A 23,204-nucleotide genomic window follows, 5' to 3' on the forward strand; every position below is an offset into this window, starting at 1 on the left:
TCAAACTATTTCTGGCCAAAATGGTCTTAAATTGACTGCTTAATCCCATTCTTCCAGAAGGAAATTACTTATTCTTTTTGCAAGTTTCTTTAAAAATATGCGTGTATGTATACATACATGCATACATATATATGAAAAATGCATAAATTGCCTCTTTAGTATTTAAATACTGCGATCGCTTTTGTCAAGAGTTGTTTTCTGTCAAAGCTAAAAAAACTCAGTGGAAAACATGCTAGATATGTTTATTTGCTAGTATTACACAATAACATAATGCTAAAATTGGCAGGAGTATAATTCAGATGCATTTTAAATAACTAGAGCAATAACTCAAAATTGTTTATACTGAGGAACAAGGTTTGAAATGTAATTTGTAATTTGAGTGTTTGATTTGTATTTCTGGTGTTGTTTTTGCTGTCACTATTCTTCAAGCTCTACTTCTTATCTGGGACTTTAGTTATTTTGCAAACCTGTCCAAGAGTAAGACATGAGAAATCCTGAAAAGTTCCATAGATAATGTGCTTTATTTGAAGGCAATAGCGTGTCCGGAGCTCCAGAGGGGCCTTCTGAAGTTCTGGTGATGATCAGGTTCTGTGTGTGATGGCAGAAAGCAGCCCCACGTGGGGCTTGTTAAGCAAAGGTTTCCTCTCCTTTAAGATGAGTTCACTGTGCTGCCAAGGTACCGGTGTGCTGATATTACTGCTTATGGCACTCGCTTCTTTGGTCTTGCCCAGGATTGTAGCTGTGTGCGTCTTAGCCTTAGTGTGTCTTGTTCCAGGTGTTCTGTGCACATGAAAACTCATAGTTTAAAACTACTTTCTTTGCCAAATTGGCAAAAACCAAATTCTAGTTTAGAAAATTTTTCTTTTTTGCCATTGCTCTCCTCTAGCAAAATTTTATTTTTTTCTTCAGTCTATCTGTCTGACATGCAGAACCCAGCTGGATGCATGTGGCATGTAGAGCTGTGGCTGAAGTACAAATTTTTTGCCACTCAAGAGAAAAAAAAAGAAAAAAGAAAAAAAAAGTTTGTAGGTTAAATATGGCTTTGTTGAAACACAATAGTAAAAATCCTTTCCTTTACCTTCACAGGCCCAAATCTACCAATGGCAACTGTTGATATCAAAAACCCAGAAATTACAACTAACAGATTTTATACTCCACAAGTCAACAATATTTCATATACCAAAGAAAAGAAGAAAGGAAAAACTAAAAAGAGAAGATTGACAAAGGCGGATATTGGAACACCATCTAATTTCCAGTAAGGACTTTTCTGAGTTTGGGTTTGGTTTTTGGTGGGTGGGCTTTTTTCGTGGTGGGTTTTTTGTGTGTGTGATATTTACACTTGCTCAAGATTTAAATGTGCGACTCTGGTATGTCATTTGAACTACAATGAATGCTAGTTGGAATGCTATGGGGTTTAAAAGCAGGTTAGGTTATACACAGGTGAGTTAGTTTACTGCAGCTGTAAACAATAAGTAACTTGCTATCCTAAAATAGCTTAGAAAACAATTTAGCTGCATGAAGATGCCTTACTGAAGTAGTTGGCTCAGTGCAGACTCATATTCAGCTGCAATGGTCAGCTCCTTAATGCTGTTATTCTTACAGCTGTGCTTTCTTAGTTGTGCTTTGTCGTGTAGAGTACACATGCAGATCCTGACTTGTCATAACAGCAGAAATGACATAGCCGTATTTTCATCTCTGGCTTTCTGTTTACAAACTTGCTTTCTCTGACATGTGGGCTAGTACCCATATCTTGTGATGAAAGTACAGCATGCATGTACATATCTCTTTGGAATGGGTTGGGGTTTTTGTAATATCGTTTCTTATATCCCTTCAATCTTTTAAGATAGTGATGATGTATCATTTTAAGCTTCACTTTCATGAAACTTGGTTTTGGTCACTTTACTGAATTGACTATTGTTTCTTGAATTATAACTCAGTATCTTCTGCCTTTTAAAATAAGTGCACTTTATTTGCTAAAGCAACGGGAATTTAAAGAGCTTGAGTTAGTTACAGGAAAGATCCGTTTCTGTGAAGTATTAGAAAACCAGGGTGAGGTTTACATGCCCAGTGAGTGTCTTGTTCTTTTGAACCATTATTTTGCATCACTTCCAGTGACGTGCTTCACCAGAATAAAACTCCATAAAAGTAATGCTGGTATTACCGGTTACAGTAGTGTTACAGCACAGTGTTAAGTGCTCAGTAGAATGGCATAGTAAACAGAAAATAAAAGGAGAGGTGGGCTAAAACACTTCCCCAACCAGACTGTGCTTGAACAATTTAGACTTCAACCATGTTCTTTCTGATCCAAGTATCAGTGAGGTGCTGCATCTATTAGTGTCACTTAAACTGAAAAATGCAGGAAAGAAGGAAGAGTGAAACAAAATTGAATAGTGATTGGTAGCTGGTCACTGTTGCAGCTCTACTGATGCAGACTTCAGCACACACGGTCAATATTGCAAATAATGATTTGTGTTTGCATGTCTTACCTCTGTGCAGCAGCACAGATATAAAACGAATTTTAGACTGTTTAAAATGTCTATCAGGTTGTGACCTAGAAAACCCAATAAGATGATAAAATATTTAAGGATGTTCAAACATGTTCTAGTATCATTAAATGTAACATTAAATTGTAAGTGGTGAACTTTTGCAAAAGAAGATTGAAAGTCTGTTTTGTTCAGCTTAAGGTCTAGTTAAGTTTCCTGTAGAGTGCAGCTGTGTGTCATCTTACTGTGTAAGATACTTTAATTGCTGGTTTTGTACAAACAGGGGAATTGGTGTTTGCTATTGTTAGGCAAATATGCCAGTAGGATAACTTGTATGTAATTCAAGCAGTCATACTGGTGAAGACCAACACTCTTGTGTAAGTTTCTTTATGCCGGATCAAAGTTGCAGTCAGTAGATAAAACCTTTAAATGCCTTCTGTTAGACAGATATGGACATCCAGCGTTTAGAACAAAAAAATAATTGAACTCTGCTTTACAGCAGTAAGTTATATTCATGTTCTTCTAAGTAACCTAAGAGTTGCAGCTACCTTGTAGTATGTGTTTTCATTGAAAAGACCTCTGAAAACAAATATGTTACAGTCAATGTGTACAAGTAACTTATTTTACTCTAAGGGATGGAAAATAAATGAGGAATAATGATAACACTACTCCATATAAACTTTAATAACAATTAAGTGCACTAAGCTCTGAATTGTATGTTCATGACATCTTAGAAGAGCATCCTGAGTTGCACAGATACGCAGAAATGTGTGGGTAAGATTGTACTGGCTCGTAAATTTTGTCACTTTACATATGCCAGTTAATACATTAAAATCTGATATAAAACTGTATGTTAGGAAATGTGTGTCTAGTTTATGTGAAGCAAGCTGTAGCCTCACATCCAGAATTCTGTAATCAATAAATTGTCCCAAGTTTTGGTAGTAAAAGGCATTTAAATATTTAGGCAAAACAGAGGGCTTCCTTTTTTTTTTTTGCCTTTTCTGTAGCATAGTGTCATTTTTAAACCAGATCTTTTACTTTTCCTGCCGCTAACTAAGTAGTTAACTAATTATAGTTATATTGTGACCAGGATTCATCATTGAGCTTCAGTATTCTCATTAAGAAAACTTGTGCTGTTGGTGGTGCTGACAGATCCAAGCAAGAATACAAGGTCTGTTGCACAAAGCACAGTATAAGGACAGTGAAACAGTCCTTTTAATTCAACAAGCTTAACCTAAACCTAAACTGTGTGGGCTACTAACAGTATTGGTATTTTTAGCTCTGACTTGGAACTAGATGATCTTTAAGGTGCCTTCAACCCAAACCATTCTATGATTCCTGAAGGCTGCATTGTGTTTCTAGAAGTGGCCATTAGCAAAAAGAAACCCAAAACATGGGAGTGCTTATGACATGATGGTTCTGTCTGCTATAACCAACTGCAAGTGCATGAAGTAACTTGGAGAGCCACAAACTCTTCTGCCTTTTTAGCTGGTTGTAGCATCACATAAAATAATACTTTAGTAGCCATGTGAAATGGCTACTAGAAGCCTGAGAAAATGGCAGCTGTAAACAGTCCTGACTTTTCGTCTTTGAAGGACGGAAGTGAATGGGAGAAGGGTGATGAGAGAACAAACAGCGATGGTAGGGAGGAGGAGGTTTCCAGCTGCGTGACACTGAAGACCTTGGCAGTAGCTCAAAATCCAGTTACTATATAAAGGCGAAACTCCTTCCTCAATCTCTTTGGAGTCCTTCTGTCACCATCCATATGCACCACAGGATGGCATGGAGCCTTCATGTTTTGCCACAGACCGTAACCCAAGGGACGAAATGACTTTTCTACTTGCTGTGTAAAAGTGGGAGCAAAGGAAGTTTTACTGTTCCGTTCTCAAGTGAGACGGAGTAAGAATTGCTTAGTGTCTTAATGAGACTGGAGGTAGAAGCTGGTGTAGTAATTTCCACTCATCTTGATGTCCTGTTTATTTAGTTAAGAAGGTCCTTTTTATCGTGATTAAATGGACTTTTCTACTTTTTTAGACACATTGGACATGTTGGTTGGGATCCAAACACAGGTTTTGATGTAAGTAATTTAATAAGTTATTCAAGACACTGAATGATTAAAAGCTTTAGAGGCTTTTTAAAGCAAGTTGTGAAGATTTGCATTAAATGAGTTAACCGTACCTCAAAATAGTTATAAATTGTGACTTTTATAATACGATGCAAGGGTATAGAGATGTTGGAGTAGAAGGGGATAGGAGAGATCTGGGATTGAGGGGAAGAGATGCAAAACTTAAGTTTTTGTGCATGGTACTTACCTCTCCTAAAATAGTCTGTTCTGACTGAAAAGTCAACCCAGAGACATGAACTTGGCTTTGCTATTCCTTTTAACTACATAGTTTGTGGGATTTTTTTTTTCAATACAAATTATATTTTAAAAAAATCTTGCATTTCAAGCTATGTAAAACTAGCATATCTTATTTGCAGGTAAACAACTTAGACCCAGAACTGAAAAACCTGTTTGATCTGTGTGGAATTTCAGAGGCTCAACTAAAAGACAAAGAAACTTCAAAGGTCATATATGATTTCATTGAAAAAACAGGAGGTGTGGAAGCTGTTAAAAATGAACTGCGCAGACAAGGTGGGATTCCTTTTATTTCCACATAAAAATTAGCAGGGCATTTTTTGCTATAAGGATTAGAGTAGAAACTGTTGATGGTGAGCAATTTTGGATTCTCTTCTCTGGGCTTCATGTCACCACAGTTGCATTGGATTTCATAATGTTTCTGTACACCATACGCTGTGTAAAAATGTTCATGTATGACCCATGAGAATACTTGTTCCCTAAAGAATAAGGATCTTATCTGTGTCAGTGGAGTAATTTCCAGTAAGACTTAGTCTGACTGCAAAGCTATGCAGTAAATTCCATGTAGGTTTTTTCAGACTGTGTTGCATGTTTATTTTATAATCTCAGTCTTGTGAATAAATTAAAATTTTAGAAGCAATATTGATGTTGTCAGTTATAATAGTAGTACGTGTCTGACAGGCATATGTGTGTGGTGCCCATTTACCCTGGGAGCACTGTGTAACAAACCTTGGAACAGCTAGAGTCCTGCAAGTCTTATACGAATATCTAAACAAGAAAAGATGCTTCTTTTCTGATTTAAAGTACTAGTTTTGAGCAGGCTTCTGCTGCAAGAAAATTCTCAAATAAGCCATTTCCTGCCTAACCTTTAAATGTGATCTCAGCTGATGCATTACCTACTGGAACACGGCAAGTCAGTCTGAAAATTGCACTGCCAATGTCAAACTTTCATAAATTTGCCTAGACGACTTCTCAAGAGAAATAGGATATAAATGTCATTGAAATTATAGCAGTTTGAAACTAGTGAATAAATTGAGCGGCTGAAGAGATTCAGGGTACAATGACTTGTTACGTTTATTCCTTAGGTCCCCCACGTTGGAGCGGTATGTATTTGAGCTGACACCTCAGCATATGCTTCAAAGTATTCATGCTGCTGTGTGATTTCTTTCCTAGATGAGAAACCTTTGTCCACATCTGTTTGGCTGCAATACTAAAAATTAGTCAAACTTCTTGGTTAAATTGCAAGCAAAATTTCAGTTATGATTTTTTTTTTCTCAGTAAGAAATCTGTCAGTTTCTTAACTCTGTGTGTTTACAGTTGTTGATCTCAGACTGCTGATGATAAAATTGGATTGAGAAGACTTGCCTTGGAGCCTTATAATTAGCTTAAAATACTTCTGAAAGGCCTGTTTTTCTATTATGTATGTGTTAACTTCAAGTTACAGCCACTTGCATGTACGCAATTGAAAGAAAAGCTGCCTCATTTTTAACATGCATGATAATAATCTACCTCTGTGCTTTTTGCCAGAGGTAGATAAAATGTTCCAGTATTTCACTGGGTTTATCCACAATTATGTTATTTGATGCGTAGGCTTGACTGCTGTTTGAAGTGTTCTTTCTCAACTGAAACACGTTTTTCTGTGTTTTATTGCAAGAATTTCTGTGCTTACATATTCACCCTGCTAGGATGGTGACTAGAGAGTTGCAGATATTCTGCATCTGAGATGTTCTGCTCAGATAGAAGTTACTTTTCTGTTTTTCCTGCCCTTTCCCTAGTTTTGGTACTGTTTTGGTACATTTCACTTCAGTAGAGTGCAGACAAGCCTTATAAAAACTCCTGAACTCTGTTTCCAAGGACTGGATGTGGCATATATCTCTAGATGTGATGCACATAAGCTCTTTCCCCGCAGGAAAACTTAAACCTTATGTTCAAAATCTACAGACTCTGGAGTATGACCAGATCGGGTATCTCTTTTCAGTAACAAACTGTCTGTAGTACTTGCAGAGTAAGTTAAGTTTGAAAATACTGGCCTCCAGTGGCCGAAAAGGAAACTACAGTCATGTCAACCAATAAATGGGATTTTTTTAAAATCAAGAATGTTGGCAGTGTGTCTCTTGGAAAATATATGACGTTTAAGAGGAGATTCTCCCCATGTTGTTCTTTTGAAGGGATATGGAAAAACAGAGGAGTTTGTGGAACTAAAGAACATAATGTGTAATTTTAGAAGGAATATGTTTCTCCAAGGTGAGCAGGGAAGGAGGCACTGAGGCACTAGTGTCTCCCACTTCCTCATACCCCTTTTTTTAGGGCTGTCCCTTCTATTCCGGTACAGACAGTCTGCTTTCTCAGCATGTAACAGGAAGGAGATAGAAGGGGTACAGAAGTATCTTCCTGAGTGTAATATCCTTTTCATTATCAAAGCATATGGAATCAAATGTGAATTTCTTGAGTTGTATGACAGCACCTGGATTATTAAGTAGTTATGGTGCAACAACCACACGACCCGAAGTACCATAAGCCATTAGATGTGTAATGGAAGAGGAAATGAAACAGTGCTATTTAAAATGCCATTAGCAGAGCAAGTACGTTTCAAGGCCACTTCGTATAGAAATGATCCTGTGCATTGAGGTATCCCTGAGGTTGTTTCCTTTCTGCGGTCTCTGCCATAAAGATATTGTTGGAACTAATCTTCAGTAAAAGGGACTGAGAGTCAGTTTACAGTGCGCTGTAACGCATTAGTAGTTTTTTTGTTACTAAAAGATGGTACTTCAGAAAATATCTGCCTCTGTAATTCCCTAATAAAATAATGGATAGATTATAAAGTGGAAATTCTGTCTGTCTCTTTAAGTATCTTTTCTAAAACCTCTTTTTCTTGCCTTGTGTCCTAGCTCAACAAAATTTTAGAGGATTCTGTTTAATTTTTTCTGCCTTTTCTAATGAGAAATTGAAACACTAACTTAAGATACGTTTGGATTATGAAGAAAATTACTACCATAGGACCAAACCAAAATTAATGCCAAGCTTGTTTTGTGACTTTAATTAGTCTTTTTATGTATTGCACTTGCTTCCTGTAGTGTTGATTCTTGTACAAAATACACAACAGACACAGGGGCTATATTTGGCTTGGTTTGCATTCATATAAGCGTAGCTTGTATTCAGCTGTATTCAACTTAATCCAGAATTGGGAAAATTTACACAGGCACAGAGATCCTTGCAAAAGGCAAGGCAAAGCCTTTTTTCTTTTTCTGCTAGTCTCTGAAAGACTTACAGATATCGAGCAGCATGTAATTGTAAATTGTTTTGTTTCATTTCAGCCCCACCTCCACCACCACCGTGCAGAGGAGGACCCCCTCCGCCTCCGCCACCACCTCCCCATAGCTCAGGCCCTCCTCCTCCCCCTGCAAGGGGCCGAGGGGCACCACCACCACCTCCTTCGAGAGCTCCCACAGCAGCACCTCCACCCCCACCTCCGTCTAGACCTGGTGCCACAGTGCCCCCACCTCCTCCAAACAGGATGTATCCTCCACCGCCACCAGTGCATTCGTCATCTGCACCGTCTGGCCCTCCTCCACCGCCACCACCACCAGCAAGTGGGTCATCCATTCCTCCACCACCTCCTCCTCCTCCACCTCCTCCCGGTCCTCCTCCACCACCAGGCCTTCCTTCAGAAGTTGATCACCAGCTTCCAGTTCCTGCAGGAAACAAAGCAGCACTCTTGGATCAAATCAGAGAAGGAGCTCAGTTAAAGAAAGTAGAACAGAACAGTCGACCAGTGTCCTGCTCAGGAAGAGATGCACTGTTAGACCAGATACGACAGGGTATACAGCTGAAATCTGTGAGTAAAAGCTGTTTCTTGCCTATGTTTCCTTGGGACTTGCAAATGGCTGCAGTATTGCAGTGTGAATAGTAACTTGTGGCTCTGTTTTGGGCTGGATCATAACTTTTGAGAGTTTTTGAAGTGATGCTTTGAACAGTAGTACTGAGAAAATGCTCGTAACACGTATTGGCTATAGGTGAGTATTGGTGCGTGAAATTATTCTTGTTTCAAACTCATCTCTCATTTTTTCAGTAAAGCTTTAAGCATAAATCCTACAGTGATGAGTCTACAGTACTGTGGCTGTAAAGAACTTTTGCAAGAGCTATGAAAGATTGTTGGTCTCCTGAATACTTCAGTACAGTTGTCTAGACAACTGCAGGGGATGAGTTCAGTGGTAATGGTAGTGGAAGACAAACACTAGATAATTTTTTTTATTTTTCTATCTTTAAATGGACCTCTGCTCTGCAAATGTTGAGGCTTCTAAGAAGGTGGCTGTCTGTGTCTGGAAAAGCGCCGCCCGTGAGGGATGCGTCTGCTGTTCCTGCTGCAGCCCAGGCTATTACTGTTACAATTTCTTCTTGATGTCACTGAATATCTTCAAAATAATTTTGCCTGTAGTTACTGGAGAGCTGTTAAGGTGACTCCACTTTCTAGATTGCATAAAATGTATTCATAGTTGTAAGCTGGCCAAAGAGCCTGAGGGCTGACATCTAGAGGATGTTATACCTAGAAAGTGATTCACTTCTAAACCATCTTTGTCTCCCTCCAGCTGTCATCTCTTACTATCCTTCCCTGTGTTCTTTACACATTTGGTTTAGGTTGTGTGTTCTCACAGCTTTCATCTAACCTTCAGCCATATTTTGCTCAACTTCTATTTTTACTGTTACAAACCTTCATCTAACCTCACTTCTGCTTTTTTTTTTTGCCACTATTCTGCACTAGAAGCTTCTGATGTAAAAAGTGAGAGCATGTTAATACTGATTTGCCATTACTAGTCTGCAGTATCCAAGTCTATTACTTTCAGAAAGGATCATCAACCCAAAGCAGACCTGGTTAACAAACCCAAACAAGAAAAATATTTAGTGGTATTTACCAAGACTAACTATAGTTGTGATATATGGCAAAAGAGAAGTTTGACTTTTACAAAAAAAACAACCTTATCTTGAGCTTGAGCTAAAGAAACAAACTGCAGTTTCAGTCTTCCTTCTGACTGAAAGGAAACTCATTAATCTTATAAGGAAGTTTGTCTGGAAATACACAGATTCTGTTTTGGTAGTTACATCTTTCGAACGTATCCTTTTTTCCAAGGTATCTGATGGCCAAGAGAGTGCACCACCTACACCTGCACCCACCTCAGGAATTGTGGGTGCATTAATGGAAGTTATGCAGAAAAGGAGCAAAGCCATTCATTCTTCAGGTGAGTCTGATGGAATGTTTCTGACCTCACTGTGTCAGGTTTTCAAGTGTTAACACTTCTATTCAATCTATAATATTGTTGGAAGAAGGACTTCACCATATAGTCCAGTGCAGAACACTCTAGGCAAACCTCTTAATAATGGGTTGGATCGTTACTTTGTACTACTTTGAATTACTGGTGTATAGTAGCTTGTGGGAATACTGAACTAAAAATTACTAATCGAGGTGAGTATCCTTATAAAGATATTTATTTTTTAATAACTTGATTTATTTTTATCTACTAGATGTCTGAAATAAGTTGCCAAAATATTTTGGAAGGAAGGTTTTTAATGCTTTCTGCTTCTAGAAGCCAAAGCTCTTAAAAAGATTCATGCTCTTAAAACTGTGGTTCCAGTGTGCTTTGGGTACCACCTGCTGGATAATAGTCAGATAACTAGTGTTATATAGTGACTATATAATAGTCAGATAACTAGATAACACTAGTTATCTGACTAGTCCAATACTGAATCAACTTTTCATACTTTAGTGCTTGGAAAAGTTTAGGCTGCAAGAGGATTTGTGTTTCTCAAATAGCAGTTTCTCAAATGGAGCTTATAATAATGCAGTGTAGTAGCTGCAGTGCAGCTGTTTGGTTACGTCTCTTCTGTTTAGGCTTTGATATGTTTTTCTTCTGGAGCTTGCCTTGATACCAAAACTGCACTTGCAGTCTGCAGACCGTTTGACTAAATGCAATATAGTTTGTGAATTTGTTACCCTATGTCATAATCCCCAATTTTGGTACTTTACATAAATTAAATACCAGAAAGGTATTTTTTTTAAAAGGTATTTTATTAAATACAGCATTGTCCTAGGGAAGGAAATGCTCTTGCCTAACAAATAAGTAGTTTAATTTTAACTGCTGCAATTTTAAAGTTATAATACATATTAAAAATAGTGGAAGACTGAATAAAATTAACAACAAACATTGTTGATGTTCATGTGCATTACACAGTTTAGAATATTTCAGTAACCACAACAGACTTAGGTCACATTTGTGCTTGTACAATAAACAGAAACCCCGTTATGTTGTAAACCTAGGGAAGCAGTTCTTACATTTCAGAAATTAATCTATCCTTGAAGTTGAAAACCCAATCCGGAACAAGCTGGCCACTCTCACATTCTCTAAGAAACAGTAATAAGTAGTAAGTGTCAAATAAGAACTTGTGATTCTTGTTCTCATAGCAGAAAACAAGACACGTTTTTCCTACCTGGGGAAAGCAGTGAGAAAGGAAACAAATTAGATTTAACTTTCAGCCAGTATCTGTCTCAGAGTATTACCAAATGTTTTGTGACCTCCTCGAACTGGTTGTTCTGTTTTCAGAAAGATGTGGGAGAAATCAATAACGCTTTTGTCACGTTAATTCGGTGGATGAAAGTGACTTGCTTTTTTTGTCTTACAGATGAAGATGAGGATGAAGATGATGAAGAAGACTTTGAGGATGATGACGAATGGGATGATTGATCATATATTATTATATATATATTTTTTAAGGTGAATGATATACTAAACACTACTTTCTGTCTATGGATTCTGTAAAATTATCATGTAAATGTTCTACCAATTTGCTGTATATTTTTGTTGCCTTTTGCTTTTTTATTAATCTGTGCAATACCTCATTTAATCTGTAAAGGTTTGTCATAATCCTCTACAAAGCTACTCCCTGTTAATGTGTGCAAGTTTACACCTGGATGATCATGTACATGTGAATACTTTCCATTCCATCAATAAGGGAGTTTAAATGTAATATGTGAGACTGACAAAAACCTTAATGTAATTTAGTTATAATGCAAGAAGGAAAACACTATTTTCATACCCTACTTTTTCTGTATCTAAATTTTCTTATTAAAACCTAGTATAGCACTATGTTCTTTAAGTGATGCAGCTCTTAGTTTATTTAGCCCCTTCAATTCAAATGCAATGCTACATGAATGTTGAGGCTGGTTTATACTATTGCATGGTTTCAAATACATCACAACATTGCAGTTCAAATCTTAGCAGTATGCTTTACATAAAACAAAATCACTACAGAAATGCACAGCTAGTTGTGAAGATTACCTTGCCCTAACTGTAGCAATACTGACTGCTATTGACCAGCAGTAGTAATTACATCCTTCAATTAGGGAACTCTGTCTGAAGTTAAACGGTGGCTTTACATTGTAATAGTGGTGAAGGCGTCTTTGATGCAGACAAGTTCATTCTTTTTTTTTTTTTTTTTTTTTTTTCCCCAGTTCTTACTTTCAGAGTGAAGAAGTGTAAATTACTGGGGGCTATACTGGAGGCTGAAAACTGCTACAGTTTGATTTATTTTTAAAATCAATTTTATGTGGATTTCAGGCTGAAGGGCTGTGTTTAATGCTTGCTTCAATAATGTTTAATTACTTTTTAAAATTTGTAGGACATTGGTGTACTAATAAAGTAAACATAAGTGGTATTACTTTGCAGTCTTTGCGTTATGGTACACAGCAATGCTGAAACACCAATCCTACATCCATAAAGTTGGAAAGCTATTGACTCAGAATATACACTTTGAATAAGTACTGAACTTTATGGCAATATTCTGTCTTCTTACGTTGGCTTTAAGACCAAGGGTTGTGATGGAGATCAAGAACCCAATTCACAAGAGTAGTATTTGAATAAGTGGGTGGAAAATGGGATTCTCGTTTCACAGCTTGCACATTTATGTAAGTCGTACTTTGTAGTGCAGTAAACATTGGCATATCTGCCTATCACAAAATACTAATCTATGCTATGTGGGTATTTAATATCTGCAGCATTACTGTACTTACTGTGATTTTTCAGGAAGAAAATCTTTTTTAAAAACCACATTATCTGACACAGAATGTTTAGTTAAGTCAGTCGTATTTGGAGCGTAGTTAATGCGTAGTGTTCTGGGTCTTTGACTGTAGTCAGGCTATCAAACTAAATTTAAGTTATCGGAATTGTATTGACTGAAACCCAGTGTTGACCTGATCTTGACAGGCTGGACCTGCATGATATGGCTTGGATTTCTAACCCAGTTATAACTTAGTCTTTAGCGAATTAATTTAGTCGTATGAGAAGAAAGGAAAGTTGCTGAAAAGTAGTGGGAGAGGTAAGGTTGTAGTTAAATTATTCAGAGGATGCTGACTTCCTTCCAAGAGTGATTTAAGCACATAACTTGAGAAAAAAATTTTCCAAGTGGTCTCACTTTCTTGAGGTAACTTTCACATTGCCCTCTGCTGCTAGAAGCGCTTCCTACTAGCTTTGCTGCTGTATTGGCTTGGGCATCGGATCAAGTTGAAGTGCAGCCTGGGATAGCTAATGGCAGTGGAGTTAAGAACTCGTATATAAGGAAAATATTTGTATGGCTTTCATATAACTTCTGGCACTGCTCCCTTATTTTTATTGCATATAGGGCATTTTAAAATTAAGCAGATGAGGCCTAGAGGTTTTCCTAACATGCTACTTACTAGATATGTTTAGCTATTACGTTCCCAGGATTGGAATTTCTGTAATATAGTTAATAATTAAGTATCACAGTTCATTAATCAAACTTCTGTTCCAGGTTTCAGGAGCTCTGAGGTTACGTTATTGAATAAAACTTTGATTTGTAGATACTGGCCAAAGAAAGCTTTTGGTTTTTCTATGTCTTTTTCTTCATACAAAAAGTACACTCACATTCTGTGGTGTCCAGGTTAATACTTACTTTACAGTAGTGTTTGTACATGGTAAATTTCAGGCATAAAGACTACAGTAGCAGTTAAGTTAGTCATAACTGCATGCTTCAGCACTCTGCCACTTGCACTATGAGCAGAAGATAGCATTTCACGATACTGGTGCATCGTTGCTAAACATTGTAATGAAGGCCTCTCTTATATATTCTGGTAAAATGACTGTCCAGATAGCCTTAGCGATTAACGAACTAGCATGAGGCTTTTGTATCTCAACACTCTATGTGCATAGACAATATCAGCTAGCCACTTGTACGTATGAAATCCGTAAGAATTTCTCAATCATTCAGTTTACCATTTATCGAACTGAAATTTTTAGTATGTGAATTTTTGAAATGTACAGTGAATAGGATGTTGCACTGGTGGCAATTCATCATGGAGCATAATAAAATTAATTTGACCCAACTAGTGTAAAACTGTGTGGTTTTTAAGTGCTAATTGTGGCTCAGCTTTTAAAATAGATCTGCGTATTGGTTGCACGCTTTAAAAGTAGCTTTGGTCACGTAGCCAAGTTCACAAAAGAGTAAATAGCTGCTGTCAAATCGCGGTAGTTTTCCTGTCTCTGGAAAGTTGGATTGTGCTAGTGAATAAACACAACGAGTAAGAATGTGACACCCTGTCCTCCTGGCAGATCTCACAGCTGCTCAGCAGCTTCCCTGGAAACGGCTACTGCAGCGGGCAAGTACAATAATCCAGCAGCGTTTCAAGGTCAAACAAACATGGCTTCATTAATAAACACTCTAGAAGGAGGACTAAGTAGTTAACTCTTGTCAAGGAATGCTCTAGCTTGGGAGTGTTTTACAGATGTAAATCTTTGCCTTTCGTGTTGTAACATTTCAGGTCAGGACACTTCAGGAGTCTGCCTTCCTCCTCTAAAGCAGCTGAAGAGGCCAGCATTTCAAATTTTGATCTGGTGTACGCTTTCTTTGAAGTTTAGTACTTCGCTGATTTTTAGGCCTAAGTGCAAGGCAGAGTTGAAATTGTTAGAGAGTGTGCTGAGGTACGTAATGATTTCCTCTCCACTTAATAAACAGAAGCTTAAAGCATGGTTTTTAAAAGGAGGCTTTTCTTCCAGTTCTCTTTATTTGACAGTAATTTCCAAGTAAGGTATATGTAAAGAGGAAGAAGGAAAGATCCTTTTGTTTTTGCTTAAGACTGTTACCAGTCCATTGCAACAGCCTTTATCTAATCATTAGAAGAATTCCTGGTCTAATTAAAGTTCCCGAAGCTTAAGTACAGTGATAAGCAACTTTATTTATAGAAAAGTGAAAATGGTTTAGGGAAGCTTAGGAGATACTAAACCTCTGTCTCTCAGAGGACCAGGGTTACCCTCTAGCCCTGCAGTAAGGACTCCTGTTGCTATGTATTTGTTTACTGCCTGGAGTTTTCTTGTGAGTGAGAAGGGAAGGGTAGGGGAGTCTGAACTAGAAGGTGAGCTGTGGAGATTTATGTCCTTGTTTAAGCTTGCTTGTCAGTGACACCAGCCTGACACTTGTCTCTAATTTAGTCTTTGAAAATTTGAGGATGTTTATACAGTTGTGGAGAAGACTTTTTAAATTTTTTTTTTTTTAATCACCAAACTGCTACGGCACATCTGCTATTTTGTGCTTGAAAAATTAAACCATTAGTTGCTTGAAATCACAGGTCTGAAATTAATGCAGGCACATGTTGAGAAGAGAAGTAGAACCATTGCATCAATATCAAAATATAAATAATGCAGAGTTGCCTGACTTTCATGCTGAATTTTACAGGATTTTCAGAGTAACCTGCTAAGATGAGCTGGAATAGTAATTTATCAGCTATTCAAATTTTTCTCTAACATAGTTTTGGGTAATACCTGCAAGACTTACTTATCTATAAACAGCTTAATACACACCTGAAATTGTGAAGCTTGATATTTTACATTTATTGTGGTTTTTATCTATGAGTACTGACAAACATACTTAAAGGCCTTTCTGCTAGTGCTCTGAAGAATTTTGGAGTCTTTGGAGTGAAATTCTTGAGCCATTACTTCATGTGTGTGTTTTTTCACTCCCTGAAGCTTAATCATCTTTTCTGAGTTTTGTTACTCGAGCAGTATGAAACTTAAACTTGTTACTTCAGGATTAGATGGTGAGATGTGTAAGATTTTCTGAGGAAAAAAACTTTGGAGAAGTTTTAAAAAACAGAACAAGTTTGGAAACAGCAGCAACCATCATTATATTTTTGTATGCAGCAGCTGGGGGACACAATATGATTTGGAGTTTAAAGCTTAAGAAATACAATAATGTTTGTATCATCTATCAGACACAAAGTATTTGCTTAAATGACATCGGCAGGCAGGCAAAATCAGGAATTGGCTCTTCTGGACGTTGATGCTAAAAAAACAAGCAACTGCTGGAGCAGTTGAGCTGGATTTGGAACCCTTTCTTGGTCGATGGGGCTTTCCCATATGCTCAGGATACAAGGAGTACACACTGACAAACTGTTGAGAAACCTGATTTTTTTTTTTTTTTTGTATTTGTAACTAGATGCTACTATAGGATTTTTCTGTTTAGAATAGTCTTTTGGATCAAAATTGCTTATTTCATCATCCACCGAATAAATGATCCTCAGCGTCTAGTCCTTTGCCAGGGTTGTGCCTGTTCAACTGTCAGCAGAGAATCTGCCTTTATTTTCAGATTCAGAATGAAATGGAGAAAGCAGTCTAGACCCAGTAAACATGAAGTGTGTTTTCTGTGGTCAGCCCCCCGAGGGTAACGTGTTGAAAGGCAAGTGGCTAAAGCAGAAATCTGCTAGGTAGTAGTGTTATTTTTCAAGGACCTACATCAAGAATTAACAGTTTCCACCTATAGTAGCTTTAATACCCTAATCCTTAGAGAATATGTTACTGGAACTTACCAGCTGTCCCCCAGACAGGTAAGGAAAAGAGAAGCTCTGGAGAGCAAGGGAGTCCCTCTCCTGTCAGTTGTGTTAAACCATGGCCAGGCCTGCATCGGAGGTTTTTGACCATGCTATTAGTGAGTTAACTGGTACAAAACTGTCGCGGACTGCCTGTATCTTCTCACAGTGGGTCGCAACCAAACGGCTGTTGCGACCACGACGCATCTCACAATCAGAAGGCTCTTCTAATCTCCAACAGAGAGCTCCAACTCACCGCTCTCCGGGGGCTCCTACCACTCCAATCTCCAGGAGGGAAATGCCCCCCTCCCTGAGGGGAGTGCCCCACCTTTAAGCCTCCCATAGGTCACGTGGTCTCCGGCTGGCCAACATGACTCACAGCACCTGTCTCGACAAGGCACAGGTGCTTCCCATGTAGCAGCCAGGAAACTTCCCCGACACAAAACCAAATAGCAAGCTCTTTGTATCAACATCAGTGCCAAGAGCACATGACGGGGAATGTATAGACCATGGTATAGCTGTTGGGTTTGTTTCTGAGATAGGGACATTATTGATTAGTCTCAGCGTCCCATCTGTCTCCTATCTAGGTTCTGTGCTGCCCTTCTCATATGTGAGTCAGTGTAACCCCTGGATGAACAGCATAGCGGGATGGTATCTGGACCTTTTTGTTTCTTCACCATGTCTACACTTCACCATACAGAAATGGAGATAAATTCATACCAAGAGTGTTCAAAGACCTTAAAAAAAAAAAAAAAAAATCTGATTACAAGTCTGCAGAAGGACCAATAGAGTCCAGTAGAGCAAGATGAAGAAAAACTGTATGAAATAATTCTATAATGTTTCAAGGATCCCTTTTGTGCTGTAGCATCCTCCGTGCTGGCCCTACAGGAGCTGGGATACTCATCTGACTCCTGCTAAACTAATGTTCTACCCAGGTAACTGAAGTGTCTCTTTCTCACAGATATATTATCACATCTCAGTCCTTACGACCCTTGACCACTCTGGTCTTCACTACCAATGCCTTGTTCCTGGACAGTTCCCCAAACCTCATCTCAGAAATACAGTTAACACAATTGCCTAACAAGTACCTTCAGCAGCATGTACCACACCATGCCGCTGTTGTGTAACACAGGAGCCATTTCAAGGTGAACAGTTGTCCTGATGTGGATTCCTCTGGGGAAAAAATGGTCTTGACTACATACTTAGCTGAAGAATACTTGGAGATGGTAAATGGACAATAGAGAAAGCTTTGCGCTGATTGCTCTACCAAGCAACATGAGAGATGGGTGGCTGGTCAAAGGGTAGTTGTAATCCAACGTGTGTTCTTCAAGGAGTTAAACTAGCAGAGATCACTGCTGGCATAGAAACCAAAAAAAAATACTGGAATTTTTCGTTGCTGCTGGGCACATTGCCTGGTTCAACATATGCTGACTCTAAGCAATGGACCTCAGGAAGTCACACAGTCCTTGAGAAGCAACTGATCAGGATCATTCCACTATTTTACATGAGGAATCTACCTCCTCAAAACAAGCTGCCCATCCAGCCTAGAGATTCCTGACTTTCCAGTAAAACTAGATTATATGCTTTCTTATGTCTTTCCTCAAGCCATTGTCAGCACTAAGCTTCTTACCTTTGGCCCATTTTTCCAATGTTCCCTCTCTGCATAGACAGAACTAGTGCCTTCTAGAAGGCAGTAAAAAGTCGCACTATCTGAATGTTTGCCATCTTGTCCTTCCTTTGCTTAAAACTCATTCAGGTTGTTAGCAGGAGGACAGTGCCCTGGATGAAGCTGCTGCTCTGTGTGGCAGAAACATCTTGTCTAACCTCAAGCAGATTCTCTCTTGGTGCTCTTTTGGAGGTGACTCCGAACAGTGGTGGCCATCGGGGAGGACTGTCTGCATGGGGTACCTCAGCAGTGTGTACAGGAGCCCATAGTGAACATCAGGGGGGGCATGTCCTCATGCGACAGACCTGATGGCTCAGTGTTCAAGAGATTTAGCTGGATTCTCTCTCAGAATCAGATGATGTGTTACTGGGAAATCAGGGTGGGATGCATCCCAAAGTAGGCACCTACATCTGTCCAACTCAGTCACTCTTCAGATCCTTATTTATCTCCGCTGGCTGTAATGAGAATGTAGACATCCATTGTGCAGGCAGGCACCTGTACTTTGGACACTTAGATGTGGGTGACTTACCTGAAACCAAATCTCACCCCATCTTGCTCTTTGCCTCAGTTGCCCATCTGAGTAATGGTGGTAAACAGCATATCAAAAGTAATACAAATAAATACCAAAAATAATGCAAATAAATACGTATAGACCAAGGTACTGCAGTGCAGAGATGTGACATTTCAAATATCTTTAAATGCCATTTTACCTGTCAGAATCTAGTTATCTCAATTCTCAGAACAAAAACATCAGGTAAGACTTCTTTACTTCTACTAGGCCTGGTTTTCAGAATCAGCAGCTGTTTTTAAGCTCTCAAAAAGGAAAACAAAACCCACCTGAATCGTGCCTGTAAACCAGGGTTAATCTGAGCAGTTCAGTTATCTGTGTGTGCGAATATTGGCCCACGCGCTGGGGTTGCCTTAAACTGCTTTTGGATTTAATATCTCCTGTGTGATCAGAATACTGGAAACCCAGCAAGGGCACGCAGTTCCCTAGGGATTTAGTTTTAAAAAACTAAAAAAGTTTTAGTAAACCATGTGAAAGACATGAGTTTGGGGATTTAAAGTTCCAGAGCAGTTGCTAATCCCCTGGTTTACAAGCCAGGTCTGCAGCAGACCCTCTCCCAACTGCTCCCACTGGGAGCACTTCACTGTGATTGACGGTGTCAGAAGCTTAACTGATCCTGAACAGGGAGTCCTGGCCAGGAGGAGCCACCCGAGCCCGAGTGCGTGACTGCCGCCGGCAGCGCTTGTTCGTGCGGCAGCAGCTATGCATGGCCCTATCGGGTGGCCAGCGGGCTCTGCCTATCTAATGTGTCGGGGTTCCGCGCTGATTGCCGCCGACGGCCACACGTTTCTCCCTAAAGATGTAAAGAACATGAGTTTCAGGGGTGTAAATCACTACAAAATCACAGGAATTGGTGCCTTTTCTCAATCCCTGCCGGTCTGCAGGAGCGAAAGGTGCAGCGGTGCTGCTGCCATGCTTTCGGAAAGCTCCGGGGCCTCGGAAGGTTTGAAGTCCAGGAGGCATCCTGTTTATGGCCAGGGTTTACTGCAACTCTGGGTGTGCTGGCTCTTGCTGGTTTCGTCTTACTGCCTCCTCTGTCTCTGACATCTCAGTTTGAAAGGGGCCATCCTGTTTTTGTCAGGGTGCACGTTAAAGCTCTGGCTTTCTTTGAGGAAAGGCAGCCAATGGCTTTGAAGTGTGCGATAATATTTTTGCTGCGGGCTGACAGGTCACACTCCCTGCCTCTTGGATCATCGTGGGACGTTAGGAGAAATTGTGACTGGACGCAGCTGAAATCAGATTGATTTATTTTCCTCTATTACTATTTGCACTCAATAAATACTACAGCCGCAGGGTAAAAATGTGTCAGCTATTTCAGCTGAACAATGTGATCTGTGCTTACTTAAAACTGTTGGACTTGCCATGTATTTTAAGACTCCAGCTAAGATTTTGTTAATCTTTCTGCACAATTTTCAGCGAACAGCTGCACTGTCAACTTAGAGACAGAGAGGTCTTCCAAGAAACACAAGTGCAAACGTAGCTCTTTAAATCTGACCTCCTGTTTTATTACTATGAAGATAGTTGGATTCTAATTTAGCAGCATCTGTTTTGCAGCATTAACGAAGGAAAACAAAAACAAAAACTTTGTCTTTCATGTTGCTAATTTGACTGAAACTGGCAAAGCGTTTCTGCCCAAGGCAACTTCTGAAGGTCTTGCTAAATGGAAGCTCATAGACATACTAACCCCAAAGTTTTTCATTTAGTTTGAATTTTGGTTATTCTTTTCACATAAGTGCCAGTGTTTTGTTCAGGACCTCTATGCATTTTCCTAACGCTAACCAGATCAGACTGCAAGAGATTCTGTAACTGGTTCAGGCAAGGGAATGTTGCTGCTCAAGTTGCAAATGGGGAAGGCTCGTTTCACCGAGGCTTTTGCAGAAGTTTGTGATGAAGGTACATTCTCTAATTATTGTTCCTTATTTCCAGCAGCGTTACATTTTATCCAGTCATGAAATCTTTCCACCAAGCTGTCTTTAGAACTACTAAACCGGAGTGAAGTCATGGTATGGACTCAGTCAAACTGTTGGGATGTTCTGGAAATAGATGGGATGGGAGCTACAGCAGTACTTAACTAGCAATAGTCTCAGTCTGAGAGAAGAATATGTGTCTAAGTGACGTGATACTTCACCCGCAGGTGTGGTGAAGAATATTAGTTTCTGGAGAGTGAGTCCCTACAGGGTTAGTTTTTATGATGTTCATTGTGCAGCTCTCTTGTACCATAGCTACCTGCTGGGGACACATGGTGTGGAATTGTCTCTGCATTTCATCACCATTTACTCTTAAATGTATGCTGTACATACATTCAGCGAAGAACACAGCTGATGTGCAAAATCTAAGGTTACACTGGAGATAGGAGCATCTGAAGTAATCTGCACAGTATGTACGATCAAAGCCCCCAGCCTTCCCTCTGGGGCACGTGAGGGTTTGGCAGAACTCATAGAGCAGAAACAAAGACTGGAATTACAGGCTTGAGAAGGGATTTGTTAGGCTGTCTGAGGCAGTGCCCCATTACACAGAAAGCCATCAGTCTGTACCAGAATGTATCAAGAGATCCACAAGTTCATATTACAGTTTTGGCAATTATTGCAAGCTGCAAAACATTTGCCCTTTGTAATGGCGGTAATTGTTTGGCTGGCTGGAGGCTGGAGCTGCAGAAAGGACATACCCCTCTGGTACTGGAGAAAGCATTTAAAATAAAAATCAAGCTGATTCTGCATACTGCGTACTGCATTGTATTTATCAAATTCTTCTGACTGAGAGTTTTTAATACCAGAACGCACATATTTTCTCCTCTGAGTTGTAATTACATGTTTATATGTGGTGCAGGTGATTACGTAGCTGCTTTCCAATAAAATCTGTAAAAGATATTTTTTAGAATACAGAAAAACAGCAAATCTATACTAAGAATCCTTTGTGGATTTCTTTTCTTTAGAAAAATTAATACTGAACAACATTTATTTAGATTCATAGTGGAAGTTTCAGTTTTATCTTTCTTTATCCACCAGAGAAATCTCTCATTTATGTTATTGGACTTCCAACCACTAGGACAGGACCCTCTACCTGAAACATATTCAGGGATTTAAACGCCTCTATGATGTCTGCTAGGAAGTGTGTTCTTCATTGGTAGTGAGACATAAGATGAAAAGCTGGCTTATTCTTTCTTCTGGTTCAGAGCCAGAGGGAAGGAAAAAGCAGCGTGACGGAGCTTTGATTCAGACTGTCTTCATGGTTTAGTCTTGGCTTTTCCTCGCCTCGTATACTTACATTTCCCATGACCTGAGCAATGTCAGATGAAGATTAAAGGGGAAAGAAAAGGTTGCAGGGTGTCTCCTGACATGACAATGTGGAGCCCGGCACAGAGACGTGTGAGGAAAGGACTGACACTGATGAGAGCATCCTGAGTCCGAGCTGATAACGTTTGGATCGCACTGACTAGGTCTCTGAGAGAGTTATTAGACAAATGTCCCAAAGCAAACATGGAGAAAAGGAAGCCTCTTCTATGCTAAAGGCTGAAATTAAGGGAAAGGGGGACAGGAGAAACCCAGAAGCGATGGAGCACACTTCTTCCATAGTTTTGAAAGTGGTAATTGGAGAAGTGGAAAAAAGGCACTGAAAGAAAAAAGAAAAACTGATCATAGTTAAACCTTTCTCGGTGCTGCGGAGCATGGAGGCCGAGCTGGTGAGGCAGCCCTTCAAGTGAGAGGTCTGATCACTGGCAGCATGGTGCCCACCTCCATCTCACAACAAGCTGAAGGGATAGAATCCTTAATTCCTGAAATATTTTTATGCAACCTTCCCTGTATACTCCGGTGGGAGTCCTGCTCGTAAGCAGCCGTGCTGAGACTGTACAGGAAATTCTGCCACTGTTTAGCTCAGTGTTTGCATTTTAAAGCATTATAGAATATCTGTTTTAAGAGGCAGGAGATCAGAATAGAGCTACAGCTTCAACAGCATTTCCAAACTAAATCCTTAATTTCACTTAAAAGCTGACTGTAATAAATTATACAACTCTTAATCTGCCTTCAGGTCATTCCCAGCTGCTTTCAACTAAATCAGATGTGCTGCTTTTAAAGTATGATGTTCTGTGTCAGAAATAACATACTGAAAGTCCATTGCTTGCTTTTAAATGCCAGCAATGTCCCTAGAGACCTCCCACGACCTCAGGGCAGCAGGCAGCATCTCTTGCTGACAGAAAGACTGGAACGAGGTGGACACATTTGAATCTTCTTTCTCCTTTGCACAGAGGTCATTGCAGCTCTCTCAGC

General features: G+C 39.4%; 1 protein-coding gene across 2 annotated transcripts in view; it reads left to right on the forward strand.

Annotated features, from left to right (window-relative positions):
• The window catches only part of WASL (WASP like actin nucleation promoting factor), a 49,910-nt gene extending 38,334 nt beyond the window's left edge, over positions 1-11,576 (forward strand). The window contains exons 6-12 of one of the 2 annotated variants that reach the window (XM_086610530.1): positions 1,087-1,255; positions 4,518-4,560; positions 4,965-5,118; positions 5,928-5,945; positions 8,157-8,677; positions 9,968-10,076; positions 11,515-11,576. In XM_086610530.1, coding sequence (XP_086466656.1) covers positions 1,087-1,255; positions 4,518-4,560; positions 4,965-5,118; positions 5,928-5,945; positions 8,157-8,677; positions 9,968-10,076; positions 11,515-11,576 — 1,076 coding nt within the window. The remainder of the gene's footprint in view (positions 1-1,086; positions 1,256-4,517; positions 4,561-4,964; positions 5,119-5,927; positions 5,946-8,156; positions 8,678-9,967; positions 10,077-11,514) is intronic. The other variant, XM_086610529.1, reaches the window with a different exon arrangement.
• The last annotated feature ends 11,628 nt before the right edge of the window (positions 11,577-23,204 follow it).

This window comes from Tauraco erythrolophus, chromosome 4 (genome assembly GCF_009769465.1).
Source record: "Tauraco erythrolophus isolate bTauEry1 chromosome 4, bTauEry1.pri, whole genome shotgun sequence".
Taxonomy (NCBI): Eukaryota; Metazoa; Chordata; class Aves; order Musophagiformes; family Musophagidae; genus Tauraco; species Tauraco erythrolophus.